The sequence below is a fragment of the Suricata suricatta genome, chromosome 1, assembly GCF_006229205.1.
Source record: "Suricata suricatta isolate VVHF042 chromosome 1, meerkat_22Aug2017_6uvM2_HiC, whole genome shotgun sequence".
Taxonomy (NCBI): domain Eukaryota; kingdom Metazoa; phylum Chordata; class Mammalia; order Carnivora; family Herpestidae; genus Suricata; species Suricata suricatta.
In genome coordinates this window covers 72621974-72639391 of record NC_043700.1, presented here as the reverse complement: position 1 = coordinate 72639391, position 17418 = coordinate 72621974, and the positions used below count along the sequence as shown (strand labels likewise).

The window sequence follows — 17418 nt, the reverse complement described above, 5'->3', positions numbered from 1 at the left end:
AGTAGGGTCCCATGTGAGTATCTGTGTGGTAGGCTGCAGGGGCCCTGTTGGGAACTCCACGGGAAATGGAAATGTTGCACTGGTGGAGACTGAACTTCCACTCCTGGATTTTGATCTTGACTCCAATAGCCTATCCTGAGTTTTCCACTAGGGCTCTGTAATGAATGGCCTACAAGGCTAATTATTTTGTTCTCATTCAGGCCATTGGATGTACCTACCAATTAAGAGGTGAGTGGGGCTCTGTGACTGTGGCTCTGTGTTCCAGGAGATGTTCCCAGAAGAGTTGGTATATTTCTGTGTACTTTCCCTCCGAAGTCAAGGCCTCATGAATTCGTTAGGCAGCGGCAGTGTGCAGGAGCACCTCTGAGGGTAGCACAGTTAGGTGCGGGCTGAGGAAGCATGCCCACCTGGGGCAGCAGCAGCATCGGTTCACCTCAGTGTGTGATTCTAGTCCCTGTTCTTGGATGGACTCTTTCTTTTGCAGACTGAGCTTAAGTGAAAGTCAAGTTCCAGTGGGGAAGCTAAGTGTGTCATGAATAGTTTATCCAGATTCTGGACTCCTTGTGACTTTTTCATATCTTGGCTGTTTCACTGCTCTTGGCTCTTTTATTGGAAAAGTAGAAAGAGGAAGGGCAAGAGAACTGACTCCGGTTTGTTACTTTTCCATTCTGACTGGCGTGAGAGATTAAGTGGGGGCAGATGATGAGACTGGTTTTTTCCGAGTGAAGATTTACATTGTTTGTGGATTCCATATTTTTCTTGAGTCCCTTTTTTGGTAAAATATATACAACATAAAATTTACCATTTTAACCAGTTTTAAATGTACATTTTTTTTAAACATTTACTTGTTTTTTAGAGAGAAACAGAGTGCAAGTGGGGCGCAGAGAGACACACACACAGACTCAGAAGCAGGCTTCAGGCTCTGAGCTGTCAGTGCGGGGCCGACTATGGGGCTCAGTCTCACAAACAATGAGATCATGACCTGAGCCAGAGTTGGAAGCTTAACCAACTGAGCCACCCAGGTGTCCCTAAATGGACAGTTTTAATGGCATGCAGTACATTCACAGTATTGTGCAGCCATCACCACTATCCGTCTCCAGAATTACTGCATCTTCCCAAGCTGAAACTGATTTCTTGAGCCTTGTGTCCTCTCTTTCCCGGATACCCAGGCCTATGGAAATGGTCTTTAGCTCATCATCTAAAGGAAAAAAATGTGTCATAACAAATACAATTGAGATATGAAATGCCCAAGCCAAACTCACCCCATTCTTCCTCTGAGCATTTTTTCGAAAAACTGTATGCTAACTTTGATTTTTCTTCCATTTGTCACTGACTTAGTGAGAACAATCTCCAGGAAGATCTCTTTGACCAGATCTTGGCTGGGAAGCTGGAGTTTCCAGCCCCCTACTGGGATAACATCACGGACTCAGCAAAGGTACCAGCTGGGCTGGTTTCTGTGGGTTACGTTCTGTCCCGGGGCCCTCGTCTGCTGCGTGGGGCTATTGCAGTTCTTGGACTTGAGCTCCGGGTCTGGCTTGACTTTTAATGTGTGTTTCTTCTTTAAGTTCATCCCACAGTATAGTCTCTGAAACTTGTAGGCACATTCTGAAAGCTGGACTGGCTGTCTTCCCAATTTGCCCCTGCCACCCTCCCGCATTCCTCTAAACCCTACACGTTTGTTCTTTCATTTATTTAAGAAATGTGTATTGGACACCCATCAGCATGTGGGAATGAGACATACTGACTTGCCAAAAGGAACAATACTGCAGGTCTTACACGTTGGAACGATGATAATAACCAGAACTCTTAGGAGAGAACATCTTGGTTTAATGTAGACCCAGGAGAGACCTGCCCTTCTCTCACACTGGTGCTGCCCTGAGGCAGCGGTGTCTGTGATTGCCTAGTAGGCAGTAGGAATGTAGGTGATAATAGCTTCTAAGCTGAAATGCCTCAACAGCTGTGTTGGCTGGTTCTTTGAAGTACTCAGTGCAAGCTCAGATCTCTGTGTTTATGCTGGAATTCTCCCACTTCGCCTCCCCTATGGTCTTCTTTATTTCATTCCAGGAATTAATCAGTCAAATGCTTCAGGTAAACGTTGAAGCTCGGTGTACCGCGGGAGAAATCCTGAGCCACCCCTGGGTGTCAGTAAGTACCCGCGTTCTTGGGGAAGGAGCACCTGTAAGTTCCATGACCACCAGCCTGCTTCCTCCCCGTGGCTTTTACACATGCAGAGCTCTGCATCCAAGTTCCATGGCAGATGAAATGTCAGTTTTCTCTCATGAGCAAGTAGTGTGAACATAGCTTTCTGGGAAAAGGCTTGGCATGAGGATCTCGGAGTATTTGATCCTGCTCTGTGAGTGACCTGGGCAAGTCACTGTCCCTTTCTGGCCCTCACTTTCCTCATCTACAAAATGAAAGGGTTGGTCGGGATGCACTCTTAGGAGCCTTTCAGCTTTTGCCTTCTGTACTTATGGGGTTTGAGAGTTTTTAGGATTTGCCCAGAGATGAGCATATTTCAGCTGCCGATCTCTCTGTCTTTATGGCACATGGTCACAGGAGACTGAGACATAGTGCCTCCTGGAGCCTGGGGGAGGGTGTGTGATATTGACCAGAGTTCTGGGCTTGGTGGTACCTCTGGGTTTTGGGTAAATGTGATCCATTAAATAGTGCTGGTGGGAGAGTGTGCATTTACCTTATTCCCAAAGGCTCCGTGAGAGTGAGGTTAATGTACTTAATCAAGGGCTTTTGCCAGCTTGTGATGGAGGGGTGGCTCACTGCTCCCCTCCACTATCTCTGTGGGGTCCCACACATCTTAACATGAGGGTTCAGCCTCTCTGGATCCTGCCAAGTGACTGGGTCTTGAACCGAGTAGCTGAGAAGCCACGTTTCTTTATGAGCGATAAAGACTAACAACTAAGTGGGCCAGAGCCACTGGATGGCCATGGGGCAGGGCAGCATGGGGACAGGTAGGGCTCTGGCCGTTGTGGGAGACTGGATGGTAGAGGCATTTCAAAAGGTGAGTGTTTAGGACTCAGGGCTGCTAAGAGGCAGGATGTAGGGGTTTGAGGGTTTAAGATGCTGGGTGGAGTTGGGGTTGCAGAGGCTAAAGACGGATCATGTGGGACTGCCAAGAAAAGGAAGCCGGGCCAGGCACCTGCCCCCCAGCCCCCCAGGATGTACATCATGACAGCATCGGTACACACCTAGCTTGTGATCAAGTCTTTTTATATGAGAAGCATCAACAGTGGAACTAGGATCCCCTTGACAGGGCCAAATCCAGCGCAGTGTGGGTGGGTGGGTGTGTGTTTGTGAGAGAGAGAGAGAGAGAGAGAGAGAGAGAGAGAGAGAGAGATCGAGGCTGACCCAGCAGCCTCAACCAACCTTTTCCTGTGAGGACAATGTGGGCAGAGGTGAATCTTCCATGAGGGATAGGCAGATTGGCTCCTGGTTGCTCTGAACCAGGTGAGAAAGTCCAGAGGCCCCACAACGCCCTTGGTCTAGAGCACCCCAAGCTGGCCCTGTCTGTGCCTATGGCAGAGTCATGTTCTGGAGGGGGACTCCATGGTGCCCCTCTGGTCCGCAGGAAGGCCCCAGGTGTTCAAACACAACCTGCAACAAGGTCCCCTGGCCAGCAAGCACCTGCTTCCCTTTCTCCCCTCATCCCTTCAGTTTTCAGGGAGAAGGCATCCAAGGCAGCCAGGCTTCCCTGAGCCCCCCAGTTGGGTGACATAGCCCTTGATGAATATAATAAACTCTTCATCAATTTTGGTGCTTCCATGGGAGGGACTTGTACTATATTCTGTGGGATTTGTGCCTTGCAGGGGTGGGGGTGGGGCGGAGAGTTCAGAAGCCTGAAGAGTGCCTTCCTTCATGTTCTCAGAGATCAGTGCTCTCTACTTGGCCTGATTGAGGCTTAAGGGGCACAGGGAATGGCCTGGGATCTTTCTGAGGACAGAGGACTGCTAAACAACAGCAATTGTTCCCCTAATCTTGTGGCAAAAATTGGTCTTGTTAGGAAGAGATGGTGGGGTGAGAGTGACTACTCAGGAAAAGACAACGTAGACCTGAGAATCGGAAATCATTGTATTGGATTCTTTTCTTTCCTGTAGGATGATGCCTCCCAGGAGAATAATATGCAAGCTGAAGTAACAGGTAAACTCAAACAGCACTTTAATAATGCGCTCCCCAAACAGAACAGCACCACCACCGGGGTCTCGGTTATCATGGTAAGTGGAAGGCACTCTGTTCTGCCGTTGGAAAGCTGCAGTGTCTGTCCTGACTGCTCAGCCTACGCTGAATCTTTAGAAGTGATTAGCCAAGGTTCCCTCACATGGAAGTTGGCACCTTCCATGTCCCTCTTTACTTTTCAAGATTGGCTTGGCACATGGAGTGCACCCATCTGGCCGGTACCCAGGCCTCGAGTCCTGGAGTAGGGGGCTGTTCAGGTACCAGCAAGGCCAGCCTGATGGGCCCCAGCGCCGAGGAGCCGCTGGCCCCTTCTCCCAGGCTCAGCGCTGTCCCTGGCAGCTGCTTCTGCTCTCCTCTCTGTCTCCTTCTGGAGAGGGCCTCCCAGGCCCAGCTGGGATTTACAGCCTGAGGAAGGGACTCCCAGCCTGTTCAAGGCTTCACAAACACACTATGTGAGGTATGAATTATTTTTTGAGACCTGGGAAAAGAAACCACTAACGTTAAACAAATTCCTTTAAAAAAAATCAGTGTTTTGTGGCTTTTAAAAGTTCAGAACAATGTAAAAATATATATATTCGTTTTTTCCCCCAGGGTTAGAAAGCTTTTATGACAAGTCAGTAACAATGATCCCCATATATTTTTAGACTTCCTTCTTTCAAAATGCTTTTAAGGCAGATTATCTGAATGCATAAACCTAACAAATCAACAGTGGCATTAAAGTAAGGGAAGAAACATTAAGGTAAATGTAGCAAAAGAGAAAATAAAGGCAAGAATAAAAATGAACCAGAAGTGCAGTGAGCTCACTTGATAGCGGCTGTCCAGGCCTGAGTCCCTGCCGAGGTCGGGCCTGAAGCTGGTGGTGAGCATGTGGCCTCTCACTGTGGCACCAACACCAGGGGCCGTGACTTCTGTTTTGCCCATACTGCTCACAGGATCTGGGAGCAGGTGGGGGGTTGCCTCCTCCAGGGCCAGCGATAGTCACCTGGGGGTGGCTTTGGAATCAGACCTTCTAAGGGGACAGGTGCCTGAGTTGTTAGTGGCTTGGCCACAGCCCTCTGGGAACCCGACCACCAGTGAAGGGCTCTCTCCACATTTCTAGCTTTCTTATCTCAGGAAAAGCGTCTCACCCTCTGGAAAGGTTCAACTTGTTTCCTACCCAACTAGAAGGAAAGCGGTTGCTTACTCTCTGGCACATTGTAGTATAGGCACCTTTACTCAAGAAAATTCGGGGTCCAGATAGAGGCTGGAGGGAAACCCTTCCCCGCCCCCCACCCCCACCCTCAACGCCAAGAACACAGAACACTGTGGTATGTTTTATTGGGTATCTACCACCTTAGCCCCACTAATGGTCTGCCATTCCCCTTCCTCCCCCTGGGGAGGCTGCGTTTACTTGGAAGCCCCCTACCTGTCCTCATAACTCCTTTACTCCTTCCCTGCTAGAAAGTGTGCTCTCCCCTCCCCTCCCCCAGACAAGCCTGATCTTGCAGACTCGGTCTTTTGACATGTTGCAGGACATTGGGGTGCTCTGTGCCAAAGTACTGAGAAGGTCTCTTGAGTTGTGGTTTTCCTAGCATTTTAGCAGTGTTCTGTTGAAAGCCTGAGAAAGTCAGAGTTGTCACAGAATTACAGCTTAAACACTTTGAAAAGAACCATTTTGATTGACTCAGCAGCACAAGAACATTTAAAGTGATTCACCTATAAGAGCAGGCACTGATGGATGGGATGGATGGCAAGTTACAGACTGGCCTCACGGACACCATAATGCAGCTTCTGCGAAACTTAGAGAAAATAAAATGTTAAAAACTGGCCCACTTGACACTTAATGAAAAAGCTTAAGAGTGTTTTTTTAGACTCACAATTTAATAGCTAGGTTAATTAAGCTTCAGAGTCTCCTAGAAGAAGGACCTTTCCAGGACTGTGACCAGGGCTTATGTTAGTTCCAACATCATTGTCTGGATCACCTGTGGACTCCGTGCCCACACAGGAATCCTCGGCCAAGACCTGTGGCCCCCTGAAGCTCTGGAATGATCCAGCGCTTTCCCTTATGGCCCAGTGTAGGCTCTGTTCTGGGTAATGACATGTAGAGCCTCTTGGACAGAAGCTGTATCTTACAGCTTACAAATGATAGTTTCCCATTTGCTGGGGTAGGAGATCAGTAGTCAAATTCCAAGCCCCTGAGCTTTAACTGGATGGTTGTGTGAATGAACAGCCTTTATTGTATTTGTAATCTCAGCGGAGGTTGTATAAGAGGTGTGTTTACGTGTGTGTTCAGTTGGTTTTGAGCATGTTGGCAGGGTCCCGTCTAACCTCATGTTCCCTACACAACTCCGCAGGTTGTTAGGTCTGAGGAGCTGCTGAGTGGCATGACCACATTCAGTACCTACAGGAGAAATCAGTAAAGCTTGTCTCTGGAGGTACCAATTCTCAATGGCCGAAAACCTGGCCTGTGAATTTTGGGCTTGTTCCCAAAAGCAGTGGCAAGAAGGCCTCCATGGGGATGCCGTGCTAATCCTCACCCAGCTGAGGACCTGGCCTGGGGCATGGTTGTGTGGGGGCAGCTGGCGGTGCTTCTGTGTCGTCCTCCTCGTCACTACTACTGCGTGTCTGTGTGTCCTGCCCTTGGGAACAGTTTTAAGTGTTTTTTATATTAAGGGTAATTAACCACAAATGACTCTCCCTGGTCTTCATACATTCTCATGAGTAGAGTATGCAAGGCTAACCTCCTTTCCTGAAGATACAAAGAGTAGTGGAAATAGTGTATCAGTGTTCTAAGGTCAATCATCAGATAACTGTCGTGTGACCCACAGAACCTTACTGTCTATTTTCTCTCCTGGCATTCTGTCTTAGCCCCCCCACCCCCAAGTCAGTGCCTGAGGCTCCTGTGAGAAAATTATAGGATAAGAATGTAAATAACAGCAAAAAACAGTAAAGTTGATGCTATTGTCTGCATTTTATTTGACAGTTTGATTTGACAGTTTGAGAGACACTTCAGAGTTTCACTCTTAACCCCGTTGAGACTATGGGGGATCCTGAAGCAGAATCCGGGTATTCAACATGCTGTGCTTAATCAGAGCCACTCCTAATTAATTCGCAGCCCATCTTAAATCTGCATGCTTGTCTCAGACTTTCTGACACCAGCGTCCAGCTCTTAGCTCCTTATCGGTGCGGGTCTCCTGTACCTACTGACATCCTTCTCAGCCAGCAAAGCGTGCCCTTGGAAAACTTCATGTAAAGCTTTCCAGCTTGCCCCTCTGCCTGTCGTCGCAGATCAAGAGCTGGCAGGTGCCTGGCAGCAGGATGCCAGCAGCTCTCCTGCTCAGTGCTATTTTTCACTTGGTGAAAAAGCAACTTTTTGTGAACAACAGCGTAGGACAACTCCGTGAAGGCTTTTGTTCTCTTTCTCCAGCTACATGTCCAAAGATGCATTTTTATCAGTAAGACAGGTGTGGAGCTTTTGGGATAAGAGAAGAGATTTATACTGGATGAAGTTTTGGTTTAAAATAGGCCTTTGGGGGGCGCCTGGGTGGCTCAGTCGGTTAAGCCTCCGGCTTCGGCTCAGGTCAGATCTCACGTTCGTGGGTTCGAGCCCCGCGTCAGGCTCTGTGCTAACAGCTGGCTCAGAGCCTGGAGCCTGCTTCCGGTTCTGTGTCTCCCTCTCTCCCTGACCCTCCCCTTCTCATGCTCTGTCTCTCTCTGTATTAAAAATAAATAAAATATTTAAAAAAATAAATAAAATAAAATAAAATAAAATAGGCCTTTGGTTCTGAATAGCACTTGCATTTTCTTTGACTTGTCAAAGAAAGGACAGGCTCCTTGTTTATCCCTGGGGGTCGCATCCCAGCCTCAGGGATGAGACACGGCCATCTTGTGGCAGGAAAGGGAATTACCAGAAACCCTCATTTGCTGCATGCTGTAGCCACCTTGAGAAAGGATGAATTCACATGGAGGGCTTTCCCCGCTTAGAGGGAATCATGTTTCTTTCAGGGGGAAATTTGGGAATGATTTGGGCTTAATTTAAGGTAGACAAAACTGTTTCAGTCGTGTTGCTTCTGTTTAAAGTAAGTCTAGTTTCTGTCCCTGCTTTCTCCTGCCTCTCCCGCTGCCTGCATTGCTTCCCTCTGACTAGGTCCAAGGCAATGGTATGTACTAACCGCACCGCAACGCTTTGTTCCGCTGCACACACACATGGTCTCCTGACAGGAAGAGAAGAGGAGAAATAACTGGGGAGTTACTGTTCTCTTCTACCCAGCAGGAGTTCTGTGATAGAACCCAGTGAATGCTGCCTCTCCCCATTTTCAGTGTTTTCACCGAGGCATGGCTTGGCCTCCTGTCCTGCTGGGAGCTTGGAGGCTTGTTAAAGAGCAATGCTAAGTTTCTGAGGGGGCTTTTCCATAGTTACCTGCTCCCCAGGAAACTGAAATTGTCCTTGGAAATTGCTGACTGTTCAGCTGAGTTTGGAAGGGCCTGTGGAGAACTCTGTTGTACAGCTGACACCAAGTGCCTTGCCGCCAGCCACACAAGTCTGTCTTAGAAGGTGTTGTTTATTCATATCTTCTCCAGTTTGTTTTTTTTTTTTTTTTTTTTTTAACGAAATACTGAAGGAATCTGCACTACATTTCCCCTCAGGGTAGTTGGACTATAAAACACCTCCTGATTGTTGTGCCTTTCAGCTAAAGGTGCCTGAGAACTGAAAGCACATTTGGAAACCCAGTGGATGACAGATGGACAAGCAGGGTAATGTTCAAACTGAGTCAGGAGAGGAGAAAAGACTAGGTCTTAACCTCCCAGTGTAAGGTCAGAAAAGCAGGGTGATCTCCTATTTGTGGCCATTTCTGTGCTTCTTGAAGAGTTGACCAGATTAAAAACTTTGGGGATGAGGCACCTGGCTGGCTTATTTGGAAGAGCATGCAACTCTTGATCTTAGGGTCATGAGTTCGAGCCCCACGTTGGGCATGGAGCTTACTTAAAAACAAAACTTGGGCTATAATAAGAGAAAACTGTCCAGAGAGACAAGAAGAGGTCAGGTGATCACAGAGGATGTAAAAAGGAAGAATGGTGCACAATCAGATTGTAGGACTTTTGTAGATTATGCAGCCACTTGGGTTGTAAAGGGATTATTTATACGACATGCGAGTAACTTTTCAACCTGTGAAGAACTTGCCTTAGAAAAGTTGTCAAAGCCCTAGTGTTCTCATAGGGTTTGCCCACTGTCCAGGATTCTTATGGGCTCAAGATCTGGGCATGGGAAGAAGCACTCAGAACTCAGGCAAGCTCAGAGCCAGAAAAGAATTGCTCCAGGCTGCCATCCAGGACCAGCTGAGGCTGAGCAAGGAGCAGGGACCAAGTGTGGCTGACCGCCTGGGGCTTGGGGGTGGGAGCCCTCAGCCATTGCTTTTCTCTTAGGCTTCCACTAGAAGAGAAGCTTGATGTTATTTCTCCTCTTCTGTTTCTGAGCTCTGTGCATGCTCTCATGTGCTCCTGTCGTGTTGCTGGGACCCAAGCCCGGGCCGGGCTAACGTGTTTTTCTCCACTGGTTTCTCCTCAGAACACGGCTCTAGATAAGGAGGGGCAGATTTTCTGCAGCAAGCACTGTCAGGACAGCAGCCGACCCGGGATGGAGCCGACCTCTCCGGTCCCCCCCTCAGCCGAGGAGCCCTCCGTGTCCGCACCGGCAGCCCTGGCCCCCGCCCCTCCAGAGTCCCCCATACCCCCTTGTCCTCCTGCTGCGGAAAGCTGCGAGCGGGCAGGGACCTGGCGCCGCCACCGTGACTGACCCCCGGCGGGCAGGCCGCAGCCCGCGCCGCTGGAAAGCCCCGCTTCCGTCGGGCCCGCGGCCCTCTCACTGATCGGCCCTTCTCTGCTGACTGCTGTTGGGAAGTTTGCTGGCACCTCTGAGGGCTGCCAGGAACCAGGAGCTCAGTGCCAGGGATTTGCTCTTCGTAGTCTGGACTCTGCCCTCCAGTTCCTGGAGAGGACGTGTCCTATGCAGTCTTGGTTGCGGTGACATATTCGGAGGGGCTCCTTTTAAATTGTTTTCAGTTCAATGGATATTTTGCAGTGTCACCAGGAGAATGTGCACCTTTTATCTGGGATTTAATGCATTTTTATAGAAACACTTTGGATGAATCAAGCTCTCTATTTAAGTAAACTCAGAGCGTTCCTTAGAACTGCATTTGTCCCTTTGTGGGTGTCCTGCGAGAGGTGCCGTGGCACCCGGGATGGAGCCGACCTCTCCGTCCCCCCCTCAGCCGAGCCGCCCTCCGCTGAGGAGAGATTTGGAGGACTGGCTTCCTGATGGAAAAAGTGAGCACCCAAGAGGACAGTCTGGTCACCGGATACTAATTCAGACTTTGAGAAGTGGTTCTAGGTGCCCAAGGAAGCAGCCCGCCAGTAGCCTGGGGCGCTGGGCTTACCTAAGACAACACTGGATATTTATTCGTATACAGACCACAGGGGAATGTCACTTTCTTCCCCAGACAACGCGTGTTCTCCCCCCAACTCCTCCCACGTATGTATTAGGAGACGTTAATGGAGTTGTCCTTCGGGCTTTTCATGAAAGGCTTGCGCACGCGGCATCGCCCGGCCGAGTGGCTTCTCCTCGGCAAGCTGGCTTCTAGCAGAGCGAGGGAAACCAGCCATCTGGGTAGCCACCGCGGTCTCTTTCTTCATCTGCTTGTCATCTGGAGCTGGCCGGAAACAACTGAGGAAACACAGCCCGAGGCACAGTCAGGACAGGAAGGTGCTCCACAAACATCCTCTGTTACTAACCTTCTGGAAGGCTGCTGGCAGTTTTTCCTTTTTCCCCCACTACCCTGCCCTTTTTAATAATTGTACATAATCAATGTATTTGTTTTACTTGCTCATCTTCTAAACTGGGGGGCCCTGTAGTTCATTTTCATTGTTAGACTTTTGCCTCTTACAAGTGTACCCAACCTGCAATAAACCCTTCTTGAGAAAAAAGCGATGGGGGCGGGTGAAGGATTGTGTGGTGGTGGTGGTTGACAAAGGACGTGTGATCAAAGCACACTTCCGCAGGCAGCCGAGGCTCCATGTCGTGTTAAGAAGGTTCGGGTGAGGAGTGGGGAGGGAGAGTGATGCTTGGGAAGAGCACATAAAAATGCATCTCGGTCAAAGGGTACTTGCTAACAGGTGCACACACCTGCAACAAAACCTCAGGAATAAATAGGGATTCTTACTGTCCGGCAGAGGAATCTTATGGCAGGAAGGTCAGGCTTCATAGGACATAGGGAGCGGGGCAGTGTTCTGTCTGCCATGTCTCTGACTCAGAGACCGTGCAGTCTCCGGTCTCTGCTGCTCCGGGTGCATTTTGGCTCTTGGTTCTGTCCTCTTGAACTCCTGCTTGCCCGTAGCTCTGGCATCGCCTGGTGCTGCTCTCTCCCCAGCTTCTCAAGGCTGTCCAACTCCAGGCCTCGTGACCATCTACTTCAGCTCTGGATCTCTTAATTCACATTGCTGAAGGAATGAGACCATCCGACTGGCTCCAGCCATGGGGTGATTTCTCCCGGGGCTGGTGCTGATCCATGATTCAATCCAGAGGCTGGTCACAGAATGCTGATTGTGCCTCCTGGGCCCACAGCTGCAGCAGGGCTAGGCTTCAGGAGGGGGGCAGTTTCAGAAAAGCTGTGCTATACAGGTCTAGCGCATTCTGCTTGTCTCTGGTCTCACTGATGAGTTAAAGAGCAAGATTTTTCATGGTTTCCAGTGGAAATATTTTTGTTAATGAAAAAGAAGAGCTAATGTAAAGGAAAGAGAACATGGAAATAGTGATGGAGCATGACCTCTGGCGGCGATCAGAGCCTGAAACCGGAGTCCCTCCCTGGAACTGAGGTTAGAAGGCATTTGCTGACAACTTAAAGTATTTGCCAGGGCATCGCTGGTCACTGGTGATAAGGGGAAGGAGCATCTCCTGTCCAGCACCTGCTCTTGTCCCCTGGGCCACCCTCGGATGGCCTGGGGTGTGGTCGGGGAGGATGGCCTGCAGACAGGAAGTGGCATGAGCAGGCGGGACAGCCCAGCCTCGCGGCTTTTCTGTAATTACACGAATCCCACAAACACCTAGACGGTGATGTGTGGCGGTGAAGGAGCAAACCGAGCAGTTAGGAGGCGCAACACAAGTCACAGAATGGGTGGGAGACAGAGTCACCATGCAGTTTTAGTTTTTTCCATCTCCAAAGCCGTGCTCTTTGGAGAAACCCCGTCTCATGGGGGCAAATCAAGGCCTAGATGTGAATGGTCACTAAGTAATGATCCTAAATAAAGGCCCTGACACCACAAGCAAACTGTTCATTTGCCTCTGTGTTTAGAAAACATTTGTTGAACTCTTCTTCTGTTCTCAGAATCCAAATTAAATACAGGGATATAATTGCTAGGTTTCTCTGCTCCTGCACAGTGAGGATGGCATGTACTTGTTTGATGTGCATTCGCTTACTCCAACAGGGGGTCTGTGTCTAAAGGAACTGACCTTTGAAGGGGTAGGAAAAGGGAAGTGGTGACCTGCTGAAGCCATCATGGGGAGCCTGCTGAGCTCAGCGACTGCCCATGGGTCAGGGGGTGTGTGTGTCTCTCTTCAAAAAGGTTGCTGCATTGTGTCCATATATGGAATATATGGATTGAAAACATTTGGTAAAACTTCCCAGAATATTATCATGGATACAACTGTGAAATGTGAATTTGAAAGTATGAGGACCATTCAGAACAGACTGTATGGAAAGAGAAAGGGTGCGGACTGCTGATGACTTGGAGCAGTGCATGACCCCCCGGAAATGCAGTGGAAGCTGCTTCATTTAATATTTTCTGGTGCCACATTAAAAAGGAATGGGTGAAGTAAATTTTGTAGTATATTTTATTTTACCCGATGTATCTATAGTATTATTTCAACATGTAACCCATAATGTAAACAAAAGACAATCTTTGAGATACATTGTAATTTTTGAAATCTAGCGTGTGTTGACAGGTACAGAACATCTTGTTTGGGACCTGGCACCCTTGAGTGTTTCTTAGACCACGTGGCTCCGCTGGCCACACGGGATAGTGCCGCTTGCGAGGGAGCCTGGACAGCTCTTGGTCTTTGTTCCTTTTCCTTTTGTTTTGTTTTGTTTTGGCATAGATGTGAGGACGATCTAGCAAGAAGGCTTATCCATGTTTTAAATGGGATGGGCTGGATGTCAACTTCCCTCAGCAGGTGAGAACACTGATCCGAACCTGTGGTGTGAAAGCAGAGCATGAAGCCCCTGCCATTCTGTTGCCCAAGGCGTTGATGTCCACTGCTTCATGGGAAAGACCCAGGAGAGGAGAACATCCGTGGTCACCATGCATTAGGTGCTGACAGAGCTGCTGAAGTGTCAGCAGAGCCTTAAACTGTGTCGTGAGAAGTCTGCATATTGTGGGCAGTGTGAGTCGAGCCCTCCTGTGTGTCTGCCGTGAAGGCCTCCCTGTGTGTGGTGCCCATGAAACACCGATCACCCAAAAGAGGGCAGCCAGAGAGGGGAGGGGACCGCGGCCCTGGCAGCCAGGGACTGCTGGGAGACACCATGTGGTGTTACGGACACCGGAGGCACATCTGCTGGTTGTCTTTGGCTGAATGAAGAACTATCCCGTAGCGGTGATGGCGGTCTGAGGTTACTAGGCGGGTACAAAGGGTCAGACGTGAGTCTAAGACTCTAGTCAAAGAGCAATCCGGTGGCAGAATTAGCTGCTTTCTGAAGGAGTGATAATCTAGTCCTTGCAAATGCTTAGCTGCTAAATAACCACCACCAGAAAAATTTATAGTGGACAGAGTATTTTATCCTGTACCATTTGAGCCACATCACCTCTGTTAGAGATGTTAATGTCCACGTTCGCAAAAGAGGAAACAGAAGGACCAGGAGCTCATCCAGGCGTGCCGGAACTGGGACTTGCTCCTCCTGGCTCCCCAGGAGCCTCCTTAGGACTGGGTTGTCACGTAGGTGTGCAAGATGCTGTAGATGGACGTCTGCGTCAGGCCTAGGGGGGACGTCCTGGCGGAGACACCTGGCAAAGTGGCAGGAAACTGAGGAGGCCCTGACAAGCAGGGGTGGGGGTGAGGTCTGTTCGATGAGGAAGGACAGTAGTCTTTCCAGGAGGAGGCTCATATATACAAGTTAGCTTAGTCTTTGTGGATTTTTTTTTTAATTACTTATTTTGAGAGAGAGCCTGTGTGAGTTGGGGAGGGCAGAGAGAGAGAGAGGGAGAGGGACAGAACCCGAGCAGGCGCCAAGCTGTCAGCGCAGAGCCCAACATGGGGCTCAAACCCATGAGCTGGAAGATGAGTGACCTGATCTGAGATCAAGAGTTGGACGCTTAACCAACCGGACCACACAGGTGCGCTGTTGGGTAGTGGGGCCACCTAGTAATAAAACCTACAGCCTTGAACTCAAAGGCAGTCAGCTGTGGGAAGGGGTTGTTCTCATTGAACAGCTGAGGGGAAGGAAAGGGTGTATTTGGTACAGACATTTTGCTCCTGCCCTTCCCTTTCCCAAACAAACCCCTCTCATTCATGTGGTCAGGATGGTTTCAAGCCTGTGGGCCGAGTTTGGTGGGTTGTGAGTGTTGGGAACCTGTCTGTGCTGAGGATGAAGTCGGGTCTGGGGAATGTCTTTCAAATTGTCCCAAGTCCAATGCTGCAAAGCAGCCAGTTGCTTCCTGCCAGGTATGAGGAAATAACAAACCTGCCCAGCTCCCCCCACCTTGGTTTTGGCAAGGAAAAATATTCCTGAACTTGAGACAGAAAAGTAATTCATTTCATGTTTCTGGCATATGACTGCTGAGGTCTCAGAATTCACAGGAACATTTGTGGATGGCTGTCTTCCCTTGTTGGAGAGTCTGGCTGTCTCTGGAAACAGCTTGCATAACCATGCTCAGTTTCATTAGAAATACGTGATGTCCCTTGATTTGAACAATTTGCATTTTTGGTTCATAGCAGGGAGGGCTGGGAGTGATGTGTCCATGTCATTAATAATAGGCTTGGGTTTTTGTAAATAGCGATCTTATGACTTTGGGGAACTGAAAAGTGCAAGATGGATTCAACTCTTCAAATCAGTGTGAAAGAAAAATACAAATGGGAGTTTTCCCACACATCTGAGAGGAAACAGGAGAGACAAAAGAAAAGTTAACAAAATTTGTTTTTGTATTTTGTTACTTTATTGGTTTGCTGTTTTTATGGTCTTTTCCTTCCGTTTTTCAGTTTAGGAAGTTGTGAAACTTCCCAGCTTCCTTATGCTCCAAAAAAAAAAAGGTGTAGTGGTGAGCCTGGAGCCTGGTAGCTCTCCTAAGTGAAACAGAATAGTCTTTTGGGGGGCGGGGGCCGGGGGGGGGACAGAAATAGCCAAGTTTGGGGCACTAGCGTATTTGCTGATACATATGGCTTATGCAGATTTGGGGATTTACATCGTGTCCTCCTATTTGTGAACATGCTTCGTCCTAATGTGCTGTCCCATGACGTGAGGCTGAGGGGCTGGCTGCTACTCCACAGTCTGTAACGCACACGAGAAACCGGCAGACCTTCTCCACCAAGCTCAGTGGTGGGATCCTTCATACTGTGTCGATGCAGAAGGACTCTGTATCCTTGGTCTGCTGTGTTCTTTTCGTAGTGATGGGAGGCGGAGCAGGGGCAGGACTAGGGCAGTAAGAAGGACCAAACCAGGCCCATGATTTGTATGGTCAGGAGCTCTTGAAATCCTATCCAGTAAAAACATGTCACAGATACCTAGTGAAAATCTCTCTCCTAAAATTCCTATCTGGTAGATCTGTTGTATGCTATTTTAACTGAATTCTAGTTGCCGAAGAAGGTGCAAGGTGTGCTGTCTGGGTGTTCCCGGGATTCCCAGCCATCTCCTGCAAACCTGACCCACACCACCTCTGCCAGCGAGGTGGGGGCCAGGGGCACATGGCAGCAGGTGTGCGTGGTCAGGCCCCCGGGTTCTGCTGTTGGAGCAGAGGGCAGCTCTAAGTTACCTCACGTCGGACACGCAGCTGCTTGGTGTTCTGTGCAGGGTACTTTGAATCATCCTTTCCTGTGTGCTGAGTAGAACTAAAGTGTGATGTCATCTGAGGGGGCAAGATCATTCCTTTTTATTGAATTAATGAATGGGACATTTACTTATGGATGTTTGGTGTGCTCCGGGGAGTAAGACGCGTTCATCAGTGTGTGTCTGTGCTTGTCGTTTTCATGTCCTGTATTCGCTAAGCCTGCACACTTTCTCCCAGAGATCTAGTGCTGTTTCATAAATTACAGAGCCTTGAGGACTTGATTGGTGACTTTTCAGTAAGAATCAATACTATCAGGGAGGAAAATCTGAATTTCTTGAGGCAGTGCACTAAAAAGCAGCCATAAATCACTGTATGTAAACTGAACATGCCACACTTTCAAACACGTCCACGTACTGAATGGCCCCCCACGCTTCCCGTCTGTTGTAGGGCATCCACTTTCATCCCAAACCACCTCAACTCTTTTTTCCCCTTGATTGGTTTAAATTTATTTCAAGTGTAATGATGTCTTTACAAAGTAGTTAACACTGGATAGAGTGAGTGAGTGCTGAATAAATTCTAACAAATATGGTAAACAAATATGTTGACACAAACTACGTTTGTTTTCTGAGTAAAAGAACACAGAAGTGATACATATGTAAGTCATGCTTCTGTAGTACTTGTGTTTGTTAACTTTCCAGAGTTGTAAGTTTTAAAAGCAGTGTAGGCCATGGAGGCACCAATTTTCTTGTTAAATTCCAAGAGGAAGCTGCGTTATTCACTTTGCTTTAAGCTTCTAAAAATAGGGTAGCTGAAGTATCAGATGCTTGGCATAAGGACTTAGGTGTTCCTGATTTTCGTCTACCATTTTCTCTAAAGTTTCTGAAGTATAATCTCAGAGGTTAATGGCAGCACGGATGCTTAATTAATTTACTGGTAACTTGAGGATTTCTTTGATGTAAGATGTATGTTCTCACGTTTGACTTTTGTTTTTTCTTTCTTTCTTATGGTTTATAAAACAGTGGTGGGTCTTGGGTATAGGTCTAGTGTTCTCTTCAGCGAAGTCTCGGTAAGAGGGAGCCAAAGAAGGCCCACGCTCCCGTTTTCATTCAAGAGTGTCTTGCTGGTGATGGTTCAAAATCTGGGACGGAACCAGAGTTTGATGTTTTTTTGTTTTTGCAAAGAATTATTTTATCCGTGTTTTAAACTAGAAGTGAAAAGATATTA

The 17418-nt window shown here is 48.4% G+C and overlaps 1 protein-coding gene across 5 annotated transcripts in view; it reads left to right on the top strand.

The window, feature by feature from the left end:
• The window catches only part of DCLK2 (doublecortin like kinase 2), a 153364-nt gene extending 140327 nt beyond the window's left edge, over nucleotides 1-13037 (top strand). For 4 of the 5 annotated variants that reach the window (XM_029940299.1, XM_029940293.1, XM_029940287.1 and 1 more), the window contains 4 exons: nucleotides 1339-1435; nucleotides 2065-2145; nucleotides 4110-4226; nucleotides 9734-13037. In XM_029940299.1, coding sequence (XP_029796159.1) covers nucleotides 1339-1435; nucleotides 2065-2145; nucleotides 4110-4226; nucleotides 9734-9961 — 523 coding nt within the window. In that variant the 3' untranslated portion in view covers nucleotides 9962-13037. Of the gene's footprint in view, nucleotides 1-1338; nucleotides 1436-2064; nucleotides 2146-4109; nucleotides 4227-6521; nucleotides 6603-9733 lie in introns of all 5 variants that reach the window. The other variant, XM_029940309.1, reaches the window with a different exon arrangement.
• The last annotated feature ends 4381 nt before the right edge of the window (nucleotides 13038-17418 follow it).